The sequence below is a fragment of the Miniopterus schreibersii genome, assembly GCF_964146895.1.
Source record: "Miniopterus schreibersii genome assembly, chromosome: 9".
NCBI classification, from domain to species: domain Eukaryota; kingdom Metazoa; phylum Chordata; class Mammalia; order Chiroptera; family Miniopteridae; genus Miniopterus; species Miniopterus schreibersii.
This window is the reverse complement of record NC_138118.1, coordinates 65,024,950-65,047,752: the sequence shown is the minus strand read 5'-3', so window position 1 is coordinate 65,047,752 and position 22,803 is coordinate 65,024,950. Positions and strand designations below refer to the sequence as shown.

Sequence of the window (22,803 nt, the reverse complement as noted above, 5' to 3'; positions counted from 1 at the left end):
TATGCTTTGATTGCAACTTGATCAGGCTTGTTCCAGGTATTTGAGCTGCATCTAAATCACCCTGGGAGCCCAGTGCTTCTCAGATCCTTACAGAGGTGAATCTCCATAGAAGGAACTGAAGTATTGCCTTGAGGATAGAAAACAAAAGGCTTGGTTAGCTGCCTTGCCTCTGCAGTGGGGAAAGCCCACTTGATGGTTACAAGCACACTGGACTTGGAGAACCAAATCTAGGTTCAAGTCCTGGTTTTGTAACTCTAAAGTATAATTTCCTGTATCTATAAAATATGGCTAATACATGCCCCTTACCTTTCCAGTGGTTGTGAGCAATCGATGTGAACATGGTTGGCATGGCAGTAGGCATTAACTCTGTGCATGTGAACCCCAGGGCTTTTAGCATCTTTCTTTTCTCATGACCAGCCACTGTGCTCAGACAAGTTTAGCAACAGCAGTTTCAGGCTGTGTGTTATACCTCATCCCAGGGGACTTCCTAGCCCTATCCTCGAACATATTTATTTTGTTTTAATTACCTATGAGGAGACTCATTTATGAATTTATTTGCCCATTTGTGGCAGACAGCATTTTCCAAAGATGGCCACATCAATTTCCCCATCCTATGAACTCTTCAGCAATGTGAAAGTAAAGAAGGAAAATTTGGTTTGTGAAAGGACTTTCAATATGGACACCAATTTTTCAACTTATCCTTTTGTTTGTCATCTAGAAGCTGAGGATGGGTAGGAAGGATGCTCTATTATTATTATTATAAAGTGAGAAATGGAAACCTGAAAATTCCTCTCCAGGAGCATTAGTTGGGGAAAAAGAATATAAGGAAGTATGAATCTGAAAATTGATTCTCTTAGGGGCTGTGTTCCTGAGCTTGAAGGCTATCACTCTTCATAACCATTCCTTTGTGGTATGATAATTTGAAAAACTTGTTTTATAAGGTATTACTAGAAGTTAAAAAAAATCAAAGTGGGACTGGGCCCCATGATGAAAAAATTGTTTAGGTAACTTTGATTTAACAGAGATTCTTCTTTGTATTTCTCAGACTGCACTGTGACGCTCCAGGGGGTGAGGGATACAGAAGGCGACATTCCCCAAACTGATCTGGATGGGAAACCTTTTATTTTCATAGAGCCTGATATTAGAAAATTGTTCAACTAAACATGCTTTTGGACGTACTGACTGTATTAGCCATCTATTTTTGTGTAACGAGGTACCACAAATTTAGCTTAGAACAACACACATTTATTATCTCACAGTTTCTGTGGGTCCGGAGTCTGGGTATACTCTGCTTCATTTTCTGCAAGGATGCATTCAGGGTGTTCTCCAGGGATGAGTCTCATCTGCCTGTTTGACTGGGAAAAGGTTCATTCCAAGCAGGTTGTTGGTAAAATTCATTTCCTTGTAGGATGGGGGGAGGGGACATTTTCTCACTGGCGGTTCCTTGTCACTTTTGGGTCTCCTTTCATCAAAACCAAAAGTGAGCAGAGCCTCTTCACAAGATGTATGTTACCATCTTATGTAACGCAATCATGTAAGTGTCATCCTGTTCATCCATCATCTTTGTTGAAATCAGTTGATTAGAAGCAAGTCATAGGTCTCACCTGCACTCAAAGGGAGAGAATTACAGAAAGGCATAGAAACCAAGAGTTAGGAATCACAGAGGTAAAACTGCAAAACTCTTCTTAGAAATGACTTTGTCTAACACCCACACTAAGAGGCTTGACTATTACAGCATGACTTTTATCAGCTCAGGGCTGTGTCCCTAAAAGGATAATCCCAGCCCCTTAAAATGGCTGCCAGAGAAAGCTCAAAAGAACTTACTGTTTTCTCTACTAAAATCTGTCTTGAGTCCCTAATCTCCCTTTTCTTAGAGCATTAACTTTAGAAAACTTGCAATTGTAAATCCTTTCTCTGTCCCTTTGAGATATATCTTCTACAACACAGGAATGTCTTTGTCAGGACCTGGGAGCCATTCCTTTAAACATGATCATCATGAAAGACGGGGTCCTTGTCTCCCAATCTCTGTGGGAGGGCAGGAGCCCCACTTCAATCAATAAGCACCAGTTAGCAGACATAGATGGCCTAATCACAATGACCAGATTCCCCTCACAACATCCTTTAGTACTTTTCCATTAGTACACCCAGCATTTAAAAGGCATCCTATTTGGATTTTTTAGGGAGTTGAACTCGGTCTATACTGGAGTGTCTATCCCCTACTGAATAGCCTGAATGAAATCTGTCTTGCCACCTTTGACAAATGTCCAACTCGTTTTTCTTTGACAGGAGCAACCTTAAGAGTTTATTTTACACCATTACCTAGAGGTTTTGGTATCATTTTGCTTTCCATTCTCACACATCTACCTTAGCAAAGCTGAGCTTCAGTGAGCATTTGTGGATTATGGTGTTTGTAGAGTAGCTTGGGTATTTCTCCTCGTGTATAATAGACACATTCCTAATGGGTAGTAATTGTTTTAAAATGAATTAATACAAATTAAAGCACTAGGGGATGTTGGTATTGATAAGAACCACAGGCAGAGAAGTACAGTCTGGGTTGTAGGTCTGGCTCTGTAACATAGACTAGCCTGGATGGTTAGTAGGTGGAAAGTAATTCTCTTCGTGGAAATACCTTCAGGTGTATAAGAAAGGAAAAAAAAATAGCCTCAGCCTTGCTGGAAGAGAGAAACTGAGGTGGAGTGGGTAGTAATGGTGTGTTACCCAAGTCTAGCCCAGTAGTAGTTCACTCTTTCCCCCTGAGGAATATGAAGAATCCTGAGCAAGAAAATATCCCACTCATCCAGCTCAAACCTGAGTTAGAAGAACTGACGAAATACAGAGAGGGTCTGGAATTGGGGCTCTGTAGGAAATATGTTTGCCAAGCAAAGGCACACGTGGTTCTGGGATATTATTGGAGCCCTTCTGTTAAAGAACCTTTCCAAGGCTCTATTGGATCTAGAAGTGGTGGCCGCACGTGTGTTCCCTCTGGCCTCCTCCACTCATAGTCAGCCAAAGAGCAGGGTCCTGCTTCTTATGGTTTCCTGTGAGGAGTGGGTCACTGTCTATCAGACATCTCTCCTTTGACCTTGTAGGGCCAGTACCTCTGTGTCCCTCCAGGCCTGTACCTCCAGCCCAGTCCCTTGAAGGGTACAAGTGATTTGTGGATCATGATGCACTAAACCAGGAGGAAAAGACATTAACCAGGTGTTGAATGACTGCAGAACAGGAGGTTTTGTAGGTGGTGGTGTTTTGTTTTGTTTTTCAAGGGAAGCTCAGAGCTCCTTTTATGTTTTATGATATAAACTATGGACACCAAGAGCTGAGACATTTTGTCTGTTCAGTGAACTGCAGAAAATGCAAACCTTTACAAGTCAGAGGAATATATCTCCCCTGTGTGTGCTTAGAATATTTAAAGACCAGTATGTGTCTAACTTTTTGTTCTCAAAGTTTTGGAAATAACATTCCACTAGATTTTATCTTCTAAAAAATTAACTGGTTCTGATTTTGAAAGAGTGTATTAAATCAACAGTTATTTCCCTAGTTTTGTATTATCTTTAGTATTTCAAACTACATCATTTTTTACATTGCAATACTCTTCTATAGAATCCTTGGAAATAGGATTCTTAGGGATAATATTTACTCCCTACCCTCAGCTGATTGGATACAAAGCCACAATTGCTCTAAAATTAAATTCTGTATAGATTTTTGCCTTTCATATTTCACTTTCCCTCCTGATATTTAGACCTACTTTTCAATAAAACTACTTTCATATGGAACACTTCATTTATATTTTTATTTCATTAGTGGTTTGGTTGTAGATTCTTCCCTTCAACGTCATTCTGTTCGTATTAAGAAGCTTCAGGTCTCTGTGAGTGTTGGTCATCAAGTTGTAGGTTCTGGCCTAGGACCTTGCAGGTAAATTACTTTTCTCATTCAGGGCCTGTGTAGACAAGTCATAGTCTTCATGCTTTGAGTTTCCATCACTATATGTAGCTTCCCTGAGCCACTTGGCTAAAATTAGTAGCTCTCATTTTTATATTCTTACTAGATTATAACAACTTTAAGCTTATTTGGGAATAAATGTTTCAATTAATTTTTTTTCAATCTTCACCCAAGGATATTTTTTCATTGATTTGTAAAGGGGGGGAAAGAAAGAGAGAGAGAGGCAATGATATGAGAGAGACACACTGGTTGCCTCCCACACTTGCCTCAACTAGGGACAGGGAACCTGCAACTGGAGTATATGCCCTTGACCAGGAATTGAACCCGAGACCCTTTGGTCCAGGGGCCGACACTCTAACCACTGAGCCAAACTTGCCAGAGCTTTCAATTAAATTTTAAAGGATGAAATAGAGAAGATATTCCATGAATTTGAAACTTTTTGAGAAAAAGGTGTTATTTAATATCTATCATGTACCAGGACACTGTCATGTTCACTGTTTATTTAATCTCCATGTAGCAGGTGAGTCTCAGTGAGCCTGGCCTGAGAGCAGTGTCTCCTGCCAGTGGCCTTGACTGTCACTGCCCTGTAGCCCACTGCCCTCTGCCCACAGCTGATTGGATGTGGGGCAGCTTGTGACTCAAGAACTGTGCCAGATCACCACATGCGAGACTTTAGAATTCATTCGAAGTTCCTGGAGTTAGGGGCCTGTTGTGGTAAATTTAAAACCTCTGCTGAGTAATAATCAGAGAGAGAGGATTTTCACAAGGGGGGGAAAGGAACCTGTTAAGAAGAACAGGTGGAAGACTACAGAAAAGAATGCTGACCATTAGCTACTTCATTCTTGAAGACTTTCTAGTTCCCCATTCCGGCCTGTCTGGGGCTTTCTGACACTTGGATTCTGTGAGACATCCCTGTGCTCACACATAAGATTGCCTTTTACATAAATAGGCTTGAGTGGATTTTTATTCTTTACAAACTAACTGTATCTGACTAAGAAATTTTACAACATTCCTGAGAAAATCATATTTAAAATTAGGGCTGACTTTTCTTTTAAAAATAGTAGACTGAACTCGTGTTTCTCTCTGCTGCTTCTCTAAGAACCAGTAAAATTGAAGTAAAAAAATAAGAGGTTTTTCATCACAGGGACAAGGGGAAAATGAAGCGAAATTTTGAAGCAGTGGGAAAAGAGAGTATGTTGCGTGATAACCATCTCAGCTAAGCAGGAACATGAGGCCCAGGTGCCCGCACAGGGTGGTGACAATCAGACTACTGCGTGTCTCAAACCCCATTAAAAACTCAGGAACTGGCACCACCAGGCATAATGGGAGGGTGGAGTGAAGGGTGATGCTGAAAAAACACGAATGGGGAACAGACATCTGGGTGCACTTCCCCAACCTGCCCAGTGAGGCAAGTGTCCCTCCAATTAAAAAAAGGAAGTTCATTCCCTGCCAAAAGTAAATCAGAGTCTCCAGACAAGGGACAGCAGCATCTCCTGAGGAACAGGGGAGGCTCCCTCCTGACCATGAGGTTGAGCGAGTTTCCATGTGGGCCCGTGAGACTGTAGCCCCACTAGAGCCCTGGCTCCCTCACCCCTGGCACACTGTCTGTCCTGAGACACATAGATCCAGGGTGGATTCTTCCTGGAGGAAATGAACAGCCTCACATAAAAAACAAAAAAAACAAAAAACAGAGGTACTGACATTTGGAGGAGTCTCCTATTGAAGCCTCCTGGGGTGAAGCTCACCAGCCTGGAAGCTGCCCCAGGTACGTAGTGCCCACTCTTCAAGTATGAGTGGGCAAAGATGTCCAGACATGTGAGGAAAGCCTTCAGTATAAAAGGGGAGGAAGAGAGGGGGAAAGATATTTAGGGGAACAGAAGGGGGAAAATGGACAATTCAAAATAACTGAAAGCTTCATGAGGGGAGTTTGGAGACATCAACTTTGTGAGAGAATGGCCTCAAAAGGGTATAAAGCTAGGTGGCTAGAATAAGAATCTAACAAGAAGATGCTACTAGTTCCAGAAAGCAGGTCCTAGAAGGAGATTTACTGATAGAAAAAGAAAATGTGATTATTGTAATGGAGGAACAACTGACTGCCTCGGTCATAGAGAAAGGACATTCAAAACGACTTTGCAAACAAACAACCTCATAGAAAAAAATGGGCAGAATATTTGAATGGGTACTTTAGCAACGATTATATACAGATGGCAAATAAGCACATAAAAAAGTGTTCAACATCATTAGTCATTAGGGAATTGCAAATTAAAACCACAATGAGATGCCCATTTGAATGTCTAAAGACAAAGTAAAACAAAACAAAAAATACCAAGTACTAGTGAGAATGTGAAGATGTGAACCAACTACAGCCATCACATTGCTGGTGGGAATGTAAAATTCTGCAGTCCCTTTGGCAAACATTTTAGCAGCATCTTACAAAGCTAAATACACACTTAGCATTTGACCCAGCAATCCCTCTCCATGGCATTTACCCAAGAGAAAAGAAAGTTATGTCCTCACAAAGGTCTGTACATAGCAACTTTATTTATAGTCACCCAAACCTAGAAACCACTCAGATGTCTCTCAGGGTGAATGGTAAACACCCCGTGGCGCACATACAGTGAGCACCACTCAGCAGTGAAAAGGGGTGAAGTCCTGGTACGTGAAACACCGTGGATGAACTTTTAAGTGAAAGAAGCCCCACCTAAAAAGCTGTATCATTCCATTTATATGATATTCTGAAAAAGGCAAAACTATAGGGACAGGAAACGGATTAGTGGTTGCCAGAGGTTGGGGGTGGGGAGAGACAATGACAGTTGGCTATAAAAGGTCTCAAGGGAATTTGGAAGTGTGATGGAACTGTCCCCTATGTTAATTGTGGTAGTGGCTACATGACTGCATGGTTTGTCAAAACACACAGAACTGCACATTAAAAGTGTGAGTTTCACTATATGTGAATCATAACTTTTAAAAATGAAGGAGCAGTCAGTGAGGTTTCTGGCTTGACTGACAGTTGGAGAGTGACATTGGTTCATAGGAAAGCTTAGCTGGGCAGCCGACAAGCCCAAAAGGAGACGGTATTATTCTGCCTTGGGAAATGGAACCTGAGACAGCAGAAATACAGAGAATTTATATGGGTCAAGGTTGCGGGGCTTTTAATTGCTGATTGGTATTCTGTTTTATATCAGAATTTATCAGTTTACCTATTGAGGGACATTTGAGTTGTTTCCAGGTTTGGGAGATTAAGTCTCTTGAATGGTACCCCTCTTACATGCAGTTTCGATTTCCAGTTTCAGTCATCTGCAGTCAACCATGGTTCGAATAAATTAAATGGAAAACTCCAGAAATAAAATTTAAATTGTGCGCCATTCTGAGTAGCACAGTGAAATCTCACAGTCCCACTCCTTCCCACCCAGGATGGGAATCATCCTTCGTCCAGCGTCTTCACGCCGCATACACAACCCACCTGTTAGTCACTTGGTAGCCTTCTGGATTATCAGATTGACTCTTATAGCAGATGTTCAAGTCACCCTTATTTTACCTAATAATGGCCCCAAAGCACAATAGTGGTGATGCTGGCAATTTGGATATGTCAAAGAGAAGCAGTAAAGTGCTTCCCTTAAGTGAAAAGGTGAAAGTTCTTGACTTTATCATATCCATCATCACAAGAAGGGTGAGTATAGTACAATAAGATATTTTGAGAGATAGACCATATTCACATAACTTTTATTATAGTATGTTGTTATAATTGTTCTGTTATATTGTTATTGTTGTTAATCTCTTACTGTGCCTAAGCAAACTTAATTATAGGTATGTTATGCCTAGGAAACAGTGGCATGCATACACACACACACACACACACGCACACACACACATATGTATATGGTTCAGTACTACCCATGGTTTCAGGCATCCACTGGGAGTCTTGGAACGCTATCTCCTGTGGATAAGGGGGGACTACCATACACACATTCCTGGGGCTATTGAAAGATCTGAGCATAAGCCAGGGATATATGTTTCTAAAATGCAAACCTGATCATGGTAGTCCCCTGCTTAAAATTCTTCACTGGTTCCTTATTGCCCACAGCAGGGACTCTGCACCGTGACTGCACATTAGAATCACCTAGCGCACGTTTCAAGCTGCCAGATGCTCAGCCCACACCCAGAGATTCTGATTTAATTGATCATTGGATGGATTTCAAGCATCAGTTTTTTAAAAAGCTCATATGATTTTGTTTTATTTTTTTGGCTTAAATCTTTTTAAAATCATTATTGAAATATAATGTACATACTATATAATTTATCCATTTAGAATGTACAATGTATTTGTTACATTAAATTATTAATTTTTAAAATTGTAAAATGAATATAACATGGAATTTGCCATTTTAAATTATATAATTCAGTGGCATTAATTACATTCAAAATACTGTACAGCCATCGCCACTATTTCCGCTTCCTGTTTGACTTTAACAAATATTCAGTTCTAAAACTAAATCCAAGTTCCTTAGCAAACCCCAAAGCTGTTCTGTCTTCCTAGACGCAGCTCCTATCACTTCCTGCCCAGCATTCTCTTGGATTCAGACATGCTGAATCATCTTTAACCTTTGAAAACTCTTTACCTGTGCATGTTGCTATTTTATCTCTCTGAAACAGTATTCTCACTACTTCTGGTAAAATCCCATGTCTTCAAAGCCAGACTCCAGTATTATCTTTATGGGGTGTTTTTTGTACCTCTGGGCTTATTTAGCTGCTCCCTTCCGTGATCTATGGCACCCTTTACCAACTTCTATTCAAGCACTTAATCATGACTCTTTTCTATGTCTATTTTTGTCTCTCCCATCAGGTATTCTCCCCCACACACACTCTATTTCTCTCTCTCTCTCTCTCATGGTGAACACTCAAATAGTTAAGTTCCAATATGAACATATAAATTCATGAGGCAGTTTTCTCCAAGAACTGCCAAGAAAGCTACCTGAGATGGTGATGTGAGAAGTAAACTTTTATTGGCTTAAGACCCTGAGATTTCAGGGATGTTTGTTTCCACAGCATAGCATAGCTGAGCCTGACTAATACACTCATGATGAATTCATTCACCATGTTTATCAGCTGCTCTCTTGTAATAGAATTAAAAGGAGAATGTGAAACTCCATGGGAAAGAGATTCTGGGTTTGAGGGAAGGCAGAAGGAGAGCTAGGATTTAGAGGAGTCTGGGAAAGGTGTGAAGGAGAGATCTTGAATAGCTGTTCCTCAGGAAAGATAGACCTGGGCTGGGATGAGGGCAGAAGGAACTCATAAATTGGGCACTGAAGACAAACATCCTACTGAAATCTTTTGCATAACTGTTCCTGTCTTCCAGAATTAGACATCATCAAATGTAAGTTTCAAACCCAAAATCAATACTTGCCAAAAATATATAGTCTAAAAAAAAAAATCAAAAAGAATCGTGATTCTGAACAGATGTTCCATTTGTTAATTTGATTTTTACTAACAAGATACATTTTTGAAAGCACTGCTGAATACACCACTTTTGTCCCTTGTTGATATAATCAGAAAGATGTCTTGGTTCAGCAGTACTCTGGAAGTTGAAACATGTTCTCTTTTATGATTGGCAGTTCTGATTAGTTCTATTTTTCTGCCTAAGATGCAAAAATGCAAACACAAACTGAGATTCTGTCATTTCTGCTTCTTACATCATCATCATTAAAAAAAAATTCAAAGCAAATATCTTCTTTTGAATCTCACTAAAAATGTGGCTTGAGGTGCACGAGGCAGAATATAATATGGTTCAGTCTTCCATTACCATGTTAGCCTACTGACTCTTTCACAATATTAAAATACAAAACAAAATGTGCATCTGTCATAGGAAAACATGTATACATTAAACATATCCAATCAGAAATGAAGTGCTGAAAGGAGAAAAGCAGGTGTTAAAAAGCATTGCAGTCTGGGATCTAAGGGAAAATGTATGCAAAGCAAGCATGGCAAAATCTTAATAATCTTGTTGAATCTCAGTTACAAGTCTGCGGGATTCTCTCTACTCTTGTGTGTCTGATGTTGATGACAAATAGTAGAGGGATCGTAAATGTACAGATAAATACTTTCAAACATCTGCACAAATCTAAGGACACAGCTCATTGTAGTAGGTTCCTTAATTACAGAATTTCATTATGTAAAAAATAAGGTCCAAAATAATGACATTTTGCAAATAATAGGTTTGAATCTGTCTCCTAGTTGTTGCACGTGTTATTTCATCGTGGAGCATAGAGTGACAGATTCCTGTATGGTTATTACCTCTTTCTGGTACTGTTTAATAAGTTGCCTTTCTCATTGCTCTGAAATATGAAAATCCTAAGAGTTCATATGTCTTTAAAAGCAACACTAATCTTGTATCACCGTTAGAACAAGACTCAGTATTAAAGATAATGGTTGAAACTGACATGAATCATGGAGAGCCACATTCTCTGTGCCTTATATATTGATAAAGAAGGTTATCATGTTCAGACTTACACATACAACATCAGATTCAGTTAATTATTGTTTTCTGGAAACTGTATCTATTGATTGATTATGGCTTGAAACACGCCACTATGAAAATAGTGACTTTTTTAACTCCACTGACAGTATCAATAAAGGTCAAGTATTATCTTATTTTCTAGAGTGAGGTATTTAGTATGCTGTAGGTGTAAATGAAAGACTAGACTAAGAGACAAAAGTGAACCTTTCAAACGTTAATGTGGTATTGTCTGCGCTATTGTGAGCCTCATGATATCAAGTGCGCACAAGAACACATAGGTGTCATGCTGGGAAACCAATGATCTAGCTCTCATCTTGACTGCAGGCAAAGAATATCTCATTAAAGCTATAAATTTCATGAGTCTGTTCCCAAATTTAAAACCCTTAAGGCAAATGGCTCTCATGGTTCAATAGTTTTAAACGGTTGTTCTTACTTGGCTTTGTAACAAGGAAATTAATAGTTCTGAAACAAATCAGAATTATGCCATACTTGCATGTGTTTTCATGCTGTTGTCGTTAGCACTTAACTTCCTCTGTAGATGACAAAACCATGGACTTCACATTGAATTCACCATGGGGAGACATTTATTACCTGCTATGATTGCTCAGGATAGTCGGGTGGAAATGAAATGTGCTCATTCACGGCTATGTAAAAATTGTTTTCTTGAGGTAATATGAAATGGAGTAGGTTTCTAATCAACCTTCACTATTCAGAGTGAATCCTTTTTAGCCCACTATCAAGAGAAATAAGTTGCTTATATGGTGTTAGCACCCAACCAAAGAAATGTGCAGGCCTCAGGGACCCAAGGCATTGAGGCAATGTCAAAGCAATTAATTCAACTTATTTTTAATTTCTCAATGGACATCAGAATAAATGTTACATAGCCATGTGAGAGGTGCATTTGTAGAAAACATTCTCCTTTTTTGGGGGGGGTATACATTCAATTTAAAGAGCAACTGTTTGCTGCATCTGGGAAAAACAAGACAAATTACTGTGGATGTAGGACAGTGCAGATATGTCACGTGCCCGCAACTGTTAAAGCTTAGTGGAAAGGCATTAGTGATTGTTTTACAGAAAGAACATATACAAAATGAGTAATAAGAATATAATGATTACTTTCCAAAAAATAAATTAAACAAGCAAAATGACCTAGACTCACCTCATTTTATCTGGATGATCAGAAAGTTACAAATGAAAACTATTATACCTCAGGGAGAGCATGTGCTATTTGTCGTGTGTGGGAATGAAACTCAAAGCAGTTCATAAACCCTTTAAGTTGGAACAACGGGGCACACATCTTGCGTTTCTCCTCCCTCAAGCTTTCTAATCCAAAGGGAAAGGGATGGAAATTGTCCAGAAGATACAGTTTTGATTTAAAAATTTTTAATTGGGTTTAAATGTATTTTCAACTGCAAAGGCCATTAAAAAATCATTAAAACAGAACATGCAATCATTAAAAAGCTTTAACTTCATTAAATGTTTTCAATAAGACATCACACTATTTTTTTGAATGTTGCATTTTTTGTATGTTAATTTCTTTTAAAACTTTCATTAGCATATTTTGCAGTGGTGATAATGTTTAACTTTTACACTGTTGTCGTTACAAATGCTATTGCAAAATGCATCCAATTTCCCTAAAAGAAAATCAGAGATTAAACACTAATTCTGTGAAGCACACTACTTAGTGTGACAAGTGGATTCCAAAAAGAATAACCATTATGAAGTATATGACTTCCACTTAAAAAGAAAGAAAAAAAAGCATCTAGTTTTTGGCTACTATGAATAAAGTTGTTAAAAATATTTATGTATAAATCTTTATGTGGGCTTACTGGGTTATATATTAAGGGTATGTTTAATTTCATATGAAACTTCCAAAGTCTTTTCCAAAGTGGTATACCATTTGGTACTTGTAATAATCAGGTGGGCAAGACGGCAGTTTCATTTAGCAGTAAGTCAGCTTCTTTTCATGGCCACATCACTGCTTTTCTAGTAGGCTCAGGAACAAAATGGCCATTCTGCGGGGAGAAAGGTTACGTGTGGCCTTAACGTTAGTGTTTACTCCTAAAGATTTGGTTACCACTGCTGAATGCCTAACTTGCCAACTGCAGCAGCCTGTCCTCAACCTCTCACGTGTATCTCTTAGTTTTCTGTTGCAGCATAAGCATTACCACAAAATTAGCAGCTGATAACAATACATACTAATCATTTCACAATTTCCATGGGTTTATACTTTGGAAAAGGCTTAGCTGAGTCCTTTGTATGAATTATTATCAGCCTTTAAGTTATTGCCTAGGATTCATTTTGTCCAGCAGAAATGGAAGCCACATATGCAATTTCAAATTTTCTATGAACCATAATAAAAAGTGAAGATAGTTAAAATTTATGTTAATAATATATTCTATTTAACTAAATCTACTCAAATATGATCATTTCAGCATGTAATCAGAATAAAAATTATTAATGAGCTCTTTTACCTTTTTTCATGCTAAGTCACCAAAGTCTGACATGTATTTTATAGTTACAGCACATCTCAATTGAGACTAGTCGTATTTTAAGTGCCTAATAGCCACCTGTGGCTAGTGGCTGCTGGACTGGACAACACATTTATAGACATTTTAGTGTATGCACAGTGGCAACTCATTGTGGTTTTAATTTGCATTTTTCTTATAACTAAATGATACTGAGCATGTTTACATGTACTTACTAACCATTTGTATACCTTCTTTTGTATGTCTCTGTTCAAATGTCCAGCAACAGGTAAATAGCTATACAAACTGTGGTGTATTTATACAATGAAACAGTACTCAGAAATAAAAAGGAATAAACTACTGATTCATGCAGTTACATGGATGAAACTCAAAATATGCTGAATGAAGAAAGCCAAACTCAAAAGAATATATACAAAATGATCCCTTTGTATAAAATTTTAGAACAGGCAAAACTCGTAAGAAAGAAAGCAGATTAGTGGCTGTAGTAGGTATATGTTAGTGATTACAGAATTTCACAAGAAACCTTTGGGGGGGGGGGTTAGGGAAATGCTTTATATCTAGATTGGAGTGGTGATTACATAGATATATGCAAGATTTATTGAACCGCACATGTAAAATGGGTGTGTTTCTTTATATGTAAATTATACTCCAATAAAAATGATTTAAAGTAAAAGCAGTACATGTTAGTAGTACCTGTTATAATCTGTAAGCCAACTGCAAAATAAAACTGTGAGGCCCCTTATTTAGAAATTAAGCATTTTTTAAAATTTCATGACAGTGACTGCAGAGGAAGTTTGTCTGTTACTGAATCCCCGATGGGCAGTGTATGCATAAAGTAGGTTCCAAGAAAGTTCTGTTGAATGAATTTAAGAATTTGGGCATCTTAGTGCCCAGCACTTTGCATTGGAGAACAAATAACACCTCTTCCTCTCTCTCTGCTGTTTGTTCCATAGACCTGAGGAAGAGAATTCTGAATTGAAAAAATTTTTAATGGTGTTCATCAGTATGATAGAGAAAAATACTGGTTAAAAGTTGTTTTACTTTTAAATTCTTTGAAGGTGTGAAAAGATATGGTAACATGAAGACAATAGACTTTGGTTGAGTGTGTGGAAGCTCTACAGAAACCATGAGGTGGAGGGGAATTTTGTCCTTTAGATATTTTATATTGTGAGTTACAGACCGACTTCTGTTGGCAGTGTTACACCTAGTATGGGCCAGAAAATGGAGTAAGTAATGAGGATATGGAGATAAAACAGGGACATATAATTGTGCAATGGTTTACCTTCTTTAGAAATGAATGTTTAGATTATATTCTAATTATAAACTTTTCTAAAGACCTAAATATATATTGCCATAGACTTTTCATTGGGACTTCTCTCTAGTACTCCTTAACATAACTCAGAATTGTTATAACAGAGGCATTTGATGTATTTAAGTAATGTATTATGGAGTGAGTGTACCCCCCATATTCATATGTTAACGCTCTAACTGCACCTCCCCCCCCCCCCCCCCCCCCCGTAGTAGGGCTATATTTGGAGTAAAGACTAAGTAAGGTTAAGTGAGGTTGGGGTCCTGATCCAATAAAATCAGTGTCCTTTTAAGGAGAGATACCAGAGAGCTTGCCTGCTCCCTTTCCACATGCACACACAGGCAGGACCATGTGAGGACACCACAAGGCCACCATTTGTAGGCCAGAAAGAGAGGTCTCACCAGAAACCAAAACCTTCTGGACCTTGATCTGGGACTTCAGCCTCCATAACTGTGAAAAAATAAATATCTGTTGTTTAATTAAGTGACCCGGCCTGAGCATTTTGTTATGGCAACCTGAGCTAAAACAATATATAAAATAAGTATATATTTATATAAATAATATAAAATATATAATATGCATAATTTAATTCAAATTAAGTGACTAGCTTAATCAGTCATATAATGTAGACAACTTTGTAGCATTATAACAAGTTTATATATATGCACTTATGGCATGAATGTATGGGCCCTAAAACTTTGAGAAACTTCTATGACACATTTTCTCTAAAGGAAATTTACAGTGATTCTACTATACTACTCACTATCCTAAATCAAGGGGCATATATTTAGAAAAAAAATTTTTAAAGGAAAACTGGGGTTTTAAATGGTTAAAGGTATTACTTAAATGTAAGTATTTAAAGTGCCTGCTGGATGGCTAAGTGTCACTGATGCCTCTCATCCCCAAAACTCATTTTAGAAATTAAAGAATTAAGAGCTGAGATGACAGCACACTAATAATTGAATAAACAGTCTACTGAAAAACATGGACATAAATTTCTTGAAAAATCATAGAGAAGCAATAAGATGCTTTCATACTTGTTGTTCCATCATAACCCATTGTAGGAAAGATAAAGCACGATTTTCATAATTTGGAGCAGGTGGAATGCTAGTTATAATTGTTTCACTTACTTCACTCAAGCCAGTCTTCAGAATGAATTAGGTGTGGCTAAGAAGTTGTGGGAAAGAAATAACTAAAGGAGAGGTAGCAGGTAATGAATGAGGTACTATAAGGGGGAGAATAGTGGATTGAAAAGAAGGATAATATTAAGTTTTTCACAGTGATAAATGTGATGTTCTGGGGTGAGACTGCTTGGGTTTGAAGTCCTCCTAGGCCAATTATAAGCTAAGGTGACCTTGGTTAATTTATTTCCCTTGTCTGAGCCTCAGATCAATCATTGGTAAAATGGGAAGAGTAATAGTAACTATATTATATGTTAATTGGGATGATTAGTGGCATAGTGCATACTAAGTAGCATTTAGTATAGTACCTGCAAATAATAAATATAATAAATGTCAGCTATATGAATCATGTATTACTGCTTCTTTTGAAAAGTGACACTATTAATGTAATTTCAATCTGTGTAAATATGAAAAAATAGGGGGGGAAAATATTCATTTCTTAGTCTCAAAGTCTTTGCTCCTGAATTCTTCGAGTGAGTCCAGTCTGTGGGATACAGCTGTTTTCCTGATATCCACTTATGTTGCATTTTTGGGGGCTTACACAGCAACGAATTTCCTATCTTGCCTAGTTGCAGCTTTTCCCACTTCAGCCCACTGTATCACAGCTGCCAGCTTGTCCCGCTGTCACACCTTCATTGAGCTTGTCAGATGCATGTGATAAAACTATGGCTCCCGGGCAAGTACATGGATTCTAGTCTCACAGGGAAGGAGCTGTATTTCTGACATTCTCTTTTAAGCCTTCCAAAGTTCTGCCTCTTATTTTAAGAAACTCTGCCTTAAATAATCAAACAAAGACATCTGTCAAAAACATTTGGCTCTGTAAATAGCAAGTAATTCTTTGCTCCTGCTGGAGTTGGCAAATGATAGCTTGGGAATTAGAACCAAGGAAAGAAAAATGGCTGGTTACTGAGAACTGACAAAGATGGAAATCAAAGAAATCTTACAAAATGCCTAAACCAAACAGGTGGGAACTGTTTTTGAGATGTCCAGGAAAAGTGTGTAGGGCCCAGCACATAGTAGGTCCTTAATAAATATTTTATGAATTAAAAGTCATGGCCCTACTTCTGCCCCAGAGAATGTTAATGTATTTCTTTTTAGCTTTTACCTGCAATCCTAGAGTATTATGTGATATATAAGTTGAAATCAGGAAATGGTATTTCATCTTGTGGCACTGGCTGATTTTAAGTGTTTTCACATGTACGTGTTGCCTGTTCACTTTTGAACTATGCTGGTTTTTCTTTATAAAAATATTTGAAATTCTGTTAAGGCCCTTGAAGAAGACAACAGAGACTAGTAAGGGGATAAAAGACTTTCAATTTTCTTTCAGGTCATTCAGATGTGCTAACACTTAGGTTATAGATAAGAGAAAAATTCTCTCTATTCTCAAATTTCAGTTAAGAATTTTTTAAAAAGTATTTTAAAGGCCTAACTTTTATATAAAAGTTTAAATTGCTCTAAAAACATACAAATTTCAAATGCAAGCTCCTATTTCATTTTCAACAACTTTATTCAGAACATTTTGCAGATTAAGATTTTACAATTTAACATTTTACAATTAGAAATTTTATCTGCTACTACATAAGTTGCAAACTTTTCAAAACACTACAGAAAATCCTTTATTTCTTTGGATTTTTCTGTTCCATGCTGAGCTCCTGAGATATATTTTTTCTTTCAGCTTCATTTTCATCTTCCTGTGAAATAAATTTTAGAAAACATTAAAATATAAACTTTAGGGCATTTTATCAGCTATACTTAATACATTTTAACTCTATTTTTCTGAAGAATTGACTGTCGTGACTCCAGTAATCCTAGGGAAGAGGCTATAAACAAAATGGTAAAATTATGTAACATTTAAGTATTTACAGTGGGTACTGTTTTATACTACACATGGACTAAAAATTTCTATGATATACAGGATGTCCCCCAAAAATATATACACACTTTTGAGTAATTATTAATTCCAATGGGTTAAATCTGAAAAGAAACATTGGAATTAATAATTATTCAAAGTGTGCATACTTTTTTTGGGACAAGCTATATATTTTTAAAGTAACGTATTTTATTAACTACCTAAAAATTTCTTTTGAAATCACACTTGCCACTAAGAGGTGTCCTTTTAAAGGGGTGAATCAGATATTTTTACTTCACTGTTTGATGAAAAACATTAAATTTAACTTCTGAGACACTATGTGCTCCAGGCATGGCATTTTTGTGTCATCTAGCATACTTTCTTGACAGGTCTGCCAATTTTCCAATTACTTGTACCACCATATGTTATCTGAAGATCAGTCAGCTCTAAAATAGGAAACATGGGCATGTCAGGCTATAGAAGGCTCACAATCTCCTACAGCTTCGATTCTAGGTGGTGGCCTCATAACTCAGAGCAGGCTCCTGTGGAACACGGCGAATAGACGGCGTGACATCATAATGTCTGGCCCCATAGGAATAAAGGGCTGCTGGTGTTCAGTACTGTGCGTGACCTCCAAAGTATAAGTAATGAGAGTCTGGAAAAATATTTCATCTCACAACTTGAAGTACATCTCATCATACCTGTTCCTTCAACGATACCTACGTACAAAGCAGTCTGGCTTTTCTAATATTTCTGATTTATCAAGTAAGATCTTTCATATTTATTAACTGAAGTAAAAAGTATTGCCTAACTCTTTACTGAGTTAATTAAAGCAGGACTATCAACTTCTTAAGTATCTCTAGACAACAGTAATATCAGTTTCACTGAACGCATCACCCTGTATCTCTGTATCTTATAAACCATTATTCAATTAAATACTTGTTGAGCTTTGCTTAGTAAATTGACCATATAAGCAGTTGTAAGTCAAGGTATACGTATTTACTTCCCATGAAAATCCACACTTCACCTGTAAACATTAAGTTGGAGAAAGCTTCCTTTATATACTTTGTCTCTAAATTCAGTAGCATCTGTGATTCAGACTTTGTGAACACCAGGAAAGTACAGAAATTATCAATATGACCAACCAACCTGAATATTATAGCTATATGGGATGCAAGGGAGAGTGTTTCAAATATCATCTTGGCAATATAATTTAATATACTTCTCAAAGCATAAAAGCCACTGTATTTGTTTAATATTTTTTCCAAATTATCTCTACAGAATAGAGATATGTTCTGTTTACTCTTGAAAATTTATTAATGAACCGGTAGTTTCCACTTTTAGACAAAAGTTTCCAGAGATTACATTTTAATTCTATCCTAATAAAAAGTAAATATTACTCTACACTTTCCACTGCCCTCTCCAGGTGAGACACTGACGGAAAGTATTAAATCAGCAGGTAAAGGTGGCAAGACATTTTGTTAGGTATCATTGACTTTATCTATATGTTCCTCAGGGCAGGGCTTTATCTTTTTTATTTTATATTCCTACCATCAGACAGGGCACATTTAGTATATAGTTGGAGTCCAATAAATGTTTTCTGAGCTATTTAAAACAGTGGAGTATAAACTAATACGTAATTTGGAAAAGCACAGTATCCTTTCTTATCCAGTAGTCATACTTCTAGCAATCTTAACTTACTAGAACAGTACTAAAAACAGAAAGAAGCAAAAATGTTTGAAGCAACATCAGCCAAGGCAGCCATTATCAAGCTCATATCCTTTAATCTGTACAAGAATGGAGCTTATCATGGGGACAGTCTGCTAACTTCCCGTACCAGTAAGACTTACTGGTTTAAGAAGCTTGGTTATCTAGTTTTCCTAGCAACCTTCAATGATGCTCTAAGTAAAAGTAGAAATGTAAAAGCTTAATAATAATCCTGAGGGCTAGGAAATATCTATATACTTTACTTTCATATTTCACTAACTTTCTTAATATAATGCCAGTCTTTTTACTGTTGAGTTTCTGTGAGTAATAAAGTATGGTTTGTAAACGCCTGTCTCTTCTAACATTGCCTTCTGATCAGGACAGGTTGCAGAATCTGTTGCACTTTCCTTTATGCTGAAGACATGTCATGACCTCTCTTGCCTTTCTGTGCCTTTAAACCACTTGTGTAAGTAACAAGATCCAATCTCCTCCTTCCTTTGTACAAGGATAATAGCTGTGATCTGGATGTAGAAAGAATTATGGAGGGTGGAAAAGGCATTTAACCCTACCTGCTAGAGTATAACCCATCATAACTGCTATAGTATAACACCATCAAAATAATGAAAATAACAGGAAGAGATTTTATTATAAATAAAAGCATCAGAATTAGAGACAATAACGCTCCAGAAAGGATTACAGAGGTTGCTTTGGCTTCTTTTTTTAAGTGTTAATTTGTCTTTCTAACATTGCAGGTCAATTTTTGTAAGAAGTTTACATGCGATTCAAGATTAATAAAAACATTAAAATAGCCCAGGCAGCAAATCAAGTATCACTGGCAAATGACTGAATAATGAGTGAAACTGCAAAGAAAGGAAGCTATTTTACCAAAGTATTTCCTCACTACTGGACATTAAAGGCAGGCAAAAATTTCTTCTGATAGATGGCAGGGTTTTGTCACTCTTTGCTGAGAAAAGACATCTGTTTGTTTCCCAGAGAAAGACCCTTGCCACACGGATCATTTTCTTGGTGACAGCCCTGACAAGTTTGACATGTGTTTCATGAAGTGTTCTGAAGCAGTCAGCAAGAAAATGTACCCTTTGGGGCTGCTGGAAAGTAGACAGATTGACCTCTTAATGTTTAAGCTTGTTAATTCATACTGCAAAAAAAGTGTTGATTGTCACATCCTTGCAGTTCTCCTTGCATGTGGAATTGCAAGAATACCCACTCATATAACAATAACACTCACAATGTCAGATAACTGAATCCTTAGCCTTCTTGCTCTTTTTACACTAACAGCACTGTTGTAGTTGAGGACAATGGTTTCTAGGCACACATGGACCATGTAATTATGGTCTAATGCTTCAGGTGACAACACGAGACTAAAAGAGTTACTCTAACAGAGAAATAAGTAAAAACACTGCCATGTCTCTCTGCACTCAATCCCTCTTACCACTGAATAAAACTTGCCAGGTTGTTTAAATGTTACTCAGCTTGTACCATCAGTTTGCAAGAAAGTTGCTCTCTATTTCCCCTCATTTACAATTTTGACTTCCCACAATAGTTCAAAGAGTGGATGCCAATTAATAAAACCTACCCATCCTGCTTTTCCTTTTTCTTAGGCAGTAACCAACTTCAAACAAATCCCAATTATTTTAGCAGCAGGAAGTTCTGCAGCTCAGGTAATAGTTAGATTCAAATTACAGTCCACAAGCACTGATGACTGTATTTATCCTGTAGACTGCCAAGTTTTAAATGATTTCTTTTAAGGGTAGAATTATACAAAGAGATAATTTTCCCCATTGTTTCTTTTATATCTTTAAAGATGGCTTTAAGAGTATACCTGTATAGTGGAGAAACCTGTCAAGCATCACCTTAACCAAATGATGGCTGACATCACCAGTGACACATATTAACATGTGGAATCAAGCCCTTTGGTATGATGCACTTAAAAGGACCCATCAACTCTGGTCTGTGGTATCCTTCCCAATAATGTACCACCTCAATGTAGTCATGAGAAAATACCTGGTAAAAACTATAAATTGAACAGTAGTCTTCAAAAGTGTCAAGGTCATGAAAGATAAGGCAAAGCTTGGACTGTCACAGATTGGAAGAAACTAAGGGAATATGATGACTAATTACAATGTGGGATCCTAGGCCATAGAGGACATTAGTGGGAAAACTGGCAAAATTTGACTGTGGTCCATGTGATAGTTAATAGTACTATCTTAATATCACTTTCCTGGTTTCAGTAATTTACTTTGGTTATAGATGGTAACACTATAAGAAGCTGGATGAAGGGGAAATGAGAACTATTTGTATTAATTTGGCAACTTTTCTGTAAGTCTAAAATTATTTCAAAATAAAAAAGATTAAAAAATAAAAATGGCTACTTAAAAAGTTTTCTAAATTCAGAGTAAGTACAAAATATGCTCAAAGATTTTATGTAGAAAAAAACCTGAAACACCTGTAGCCCCTACGCTGAAAATATACAGCTAAAATAATTTTTTTATGCTCCATTGTTCTACTTAAAATTCCTTTCTTGAGTACTTCCAATGTCCATAGAGGTTATGTTATTAAATTTTGTTTTCTTGTCTGTGCTTCCATGTATTTTCTTATTTTTCTAACCTGAGCATGGATTACTTTCACTATCAGAAAACATCAGCTTTCTTTTAATAAGTCCGTTTCTAATCGGGCCATTTGAACTATTTTGAGAAATAAGTAAGCCTAATGGTGGTCTATGTTTACAAAGAGAATGATGTCAGTTGATTTTATTTTACTGAATTTGCTATCCATAGCAGACAAAGGCACATAGAGCTACAACAATAAAATGAAGTGAGAAGTATTTCTATTTTCTTATATTTTTCTTTAGATTTTAAATATTCCATTGATGAAAAGTTATTGTAATTGGATTCAAATGAACAGTCAAAATAATCTGTATGCTTTGATAATGAACCTTTTTAAAATTTTAGTAGCTAGAGAGAGATATAGCTTTCGGTGAAAACTATGTAGTCACACTTAACCTGTTCTATTAGTTATAGAACAAGTGTAGAAAAGCAACATGTAATACTATATTGTTCCAATCTGTGGTCAAGACTTTCTTTTATTCACTTAAAACACATGCCAGATAGAACTCTCAACAGCACTTAAGATTGTGCTTTTAACAGAGAAAATATGCTAGTGCTGCACAATGAGGAAAAATTTATCTTAATAACTGGAAAAATACTGATGATAATGAAAATGTTTTAGGCAAAATGAGCACGCTCCACGCTTCAGACTAAAATTAATTAGAGTTTTTAACGTTTTACAATTCCACCATAATTCTTTAAATAGTACATTTACTTCACAGTAATAAATACTTGGATCATTAAGTAAAGTGCAAAATGCGTGTGATGCGCTACATTTAACCACCTTTGGCCTTTTTTCCGTACTTCTGCATTCAGTTTTCCAATGCATTGAATGAGCAATTGAAGAACACAATTAAACTTCCTGACTTTGCATATTTGAGATTCTTATTTCATTTAATACAAAAGGCAATTAATCTACCATTTTACAACTGAATTCCAACTTTAGTGGGCCATGATAGATACTGAAATGAACTTACAAGAAATGCTTAATTAAATTTACTGTAAAAAAGCATAAGAGGGTTTTTTTTTTTCTTATGACAGAAGTTGCATATTTAATTAGGAAGTCTAGGGCTATATTGTAAAATTAAAGTAACTGGGGAGGTTCTTAGTAGACGTAGTTCAAACACATCTGTCATTAAACCAAATGGAGCTCTTTTATACATTTCTATCTTTTTTCTCTACTTGATGATT

General features: G+C 36.9%; 1 protein-coding gene across 4 annotated transcripts in view; it reads right to left on the bottom strand.

The window, feature by feature from the left end:
* Positions 1 to 1,101: 1,101 nt before the first annotated feature.
* Positions 1,102 to 22,803, bottom strand: part of PHF14 (PHD finger protein 14) — a 154,120-nt gene continuing 132,418 nt past the window's right edge. For 3 of the 4 annotated variants that reach the window (XR_013999580.1, XM_081147793.1, XM_081147796.1), the window contains one exon: positions 16,921 to 17,123. Coding sequence is in view for 3 of the 4 variants with exons in the window: in XM_081147793.1 (XP_081003919.1) it covers positions 17,049 to 17,123 (75 nt within the window). In the remaining variant the exon portion in view is untranslated. Of the gene's footprint in view, positions 1,605 to 16,920; positions 17,124 to 22,803 lie in introns of those variants that run through there. The other variant, XM_081147794.1, reaches the window with a different exon arrangement.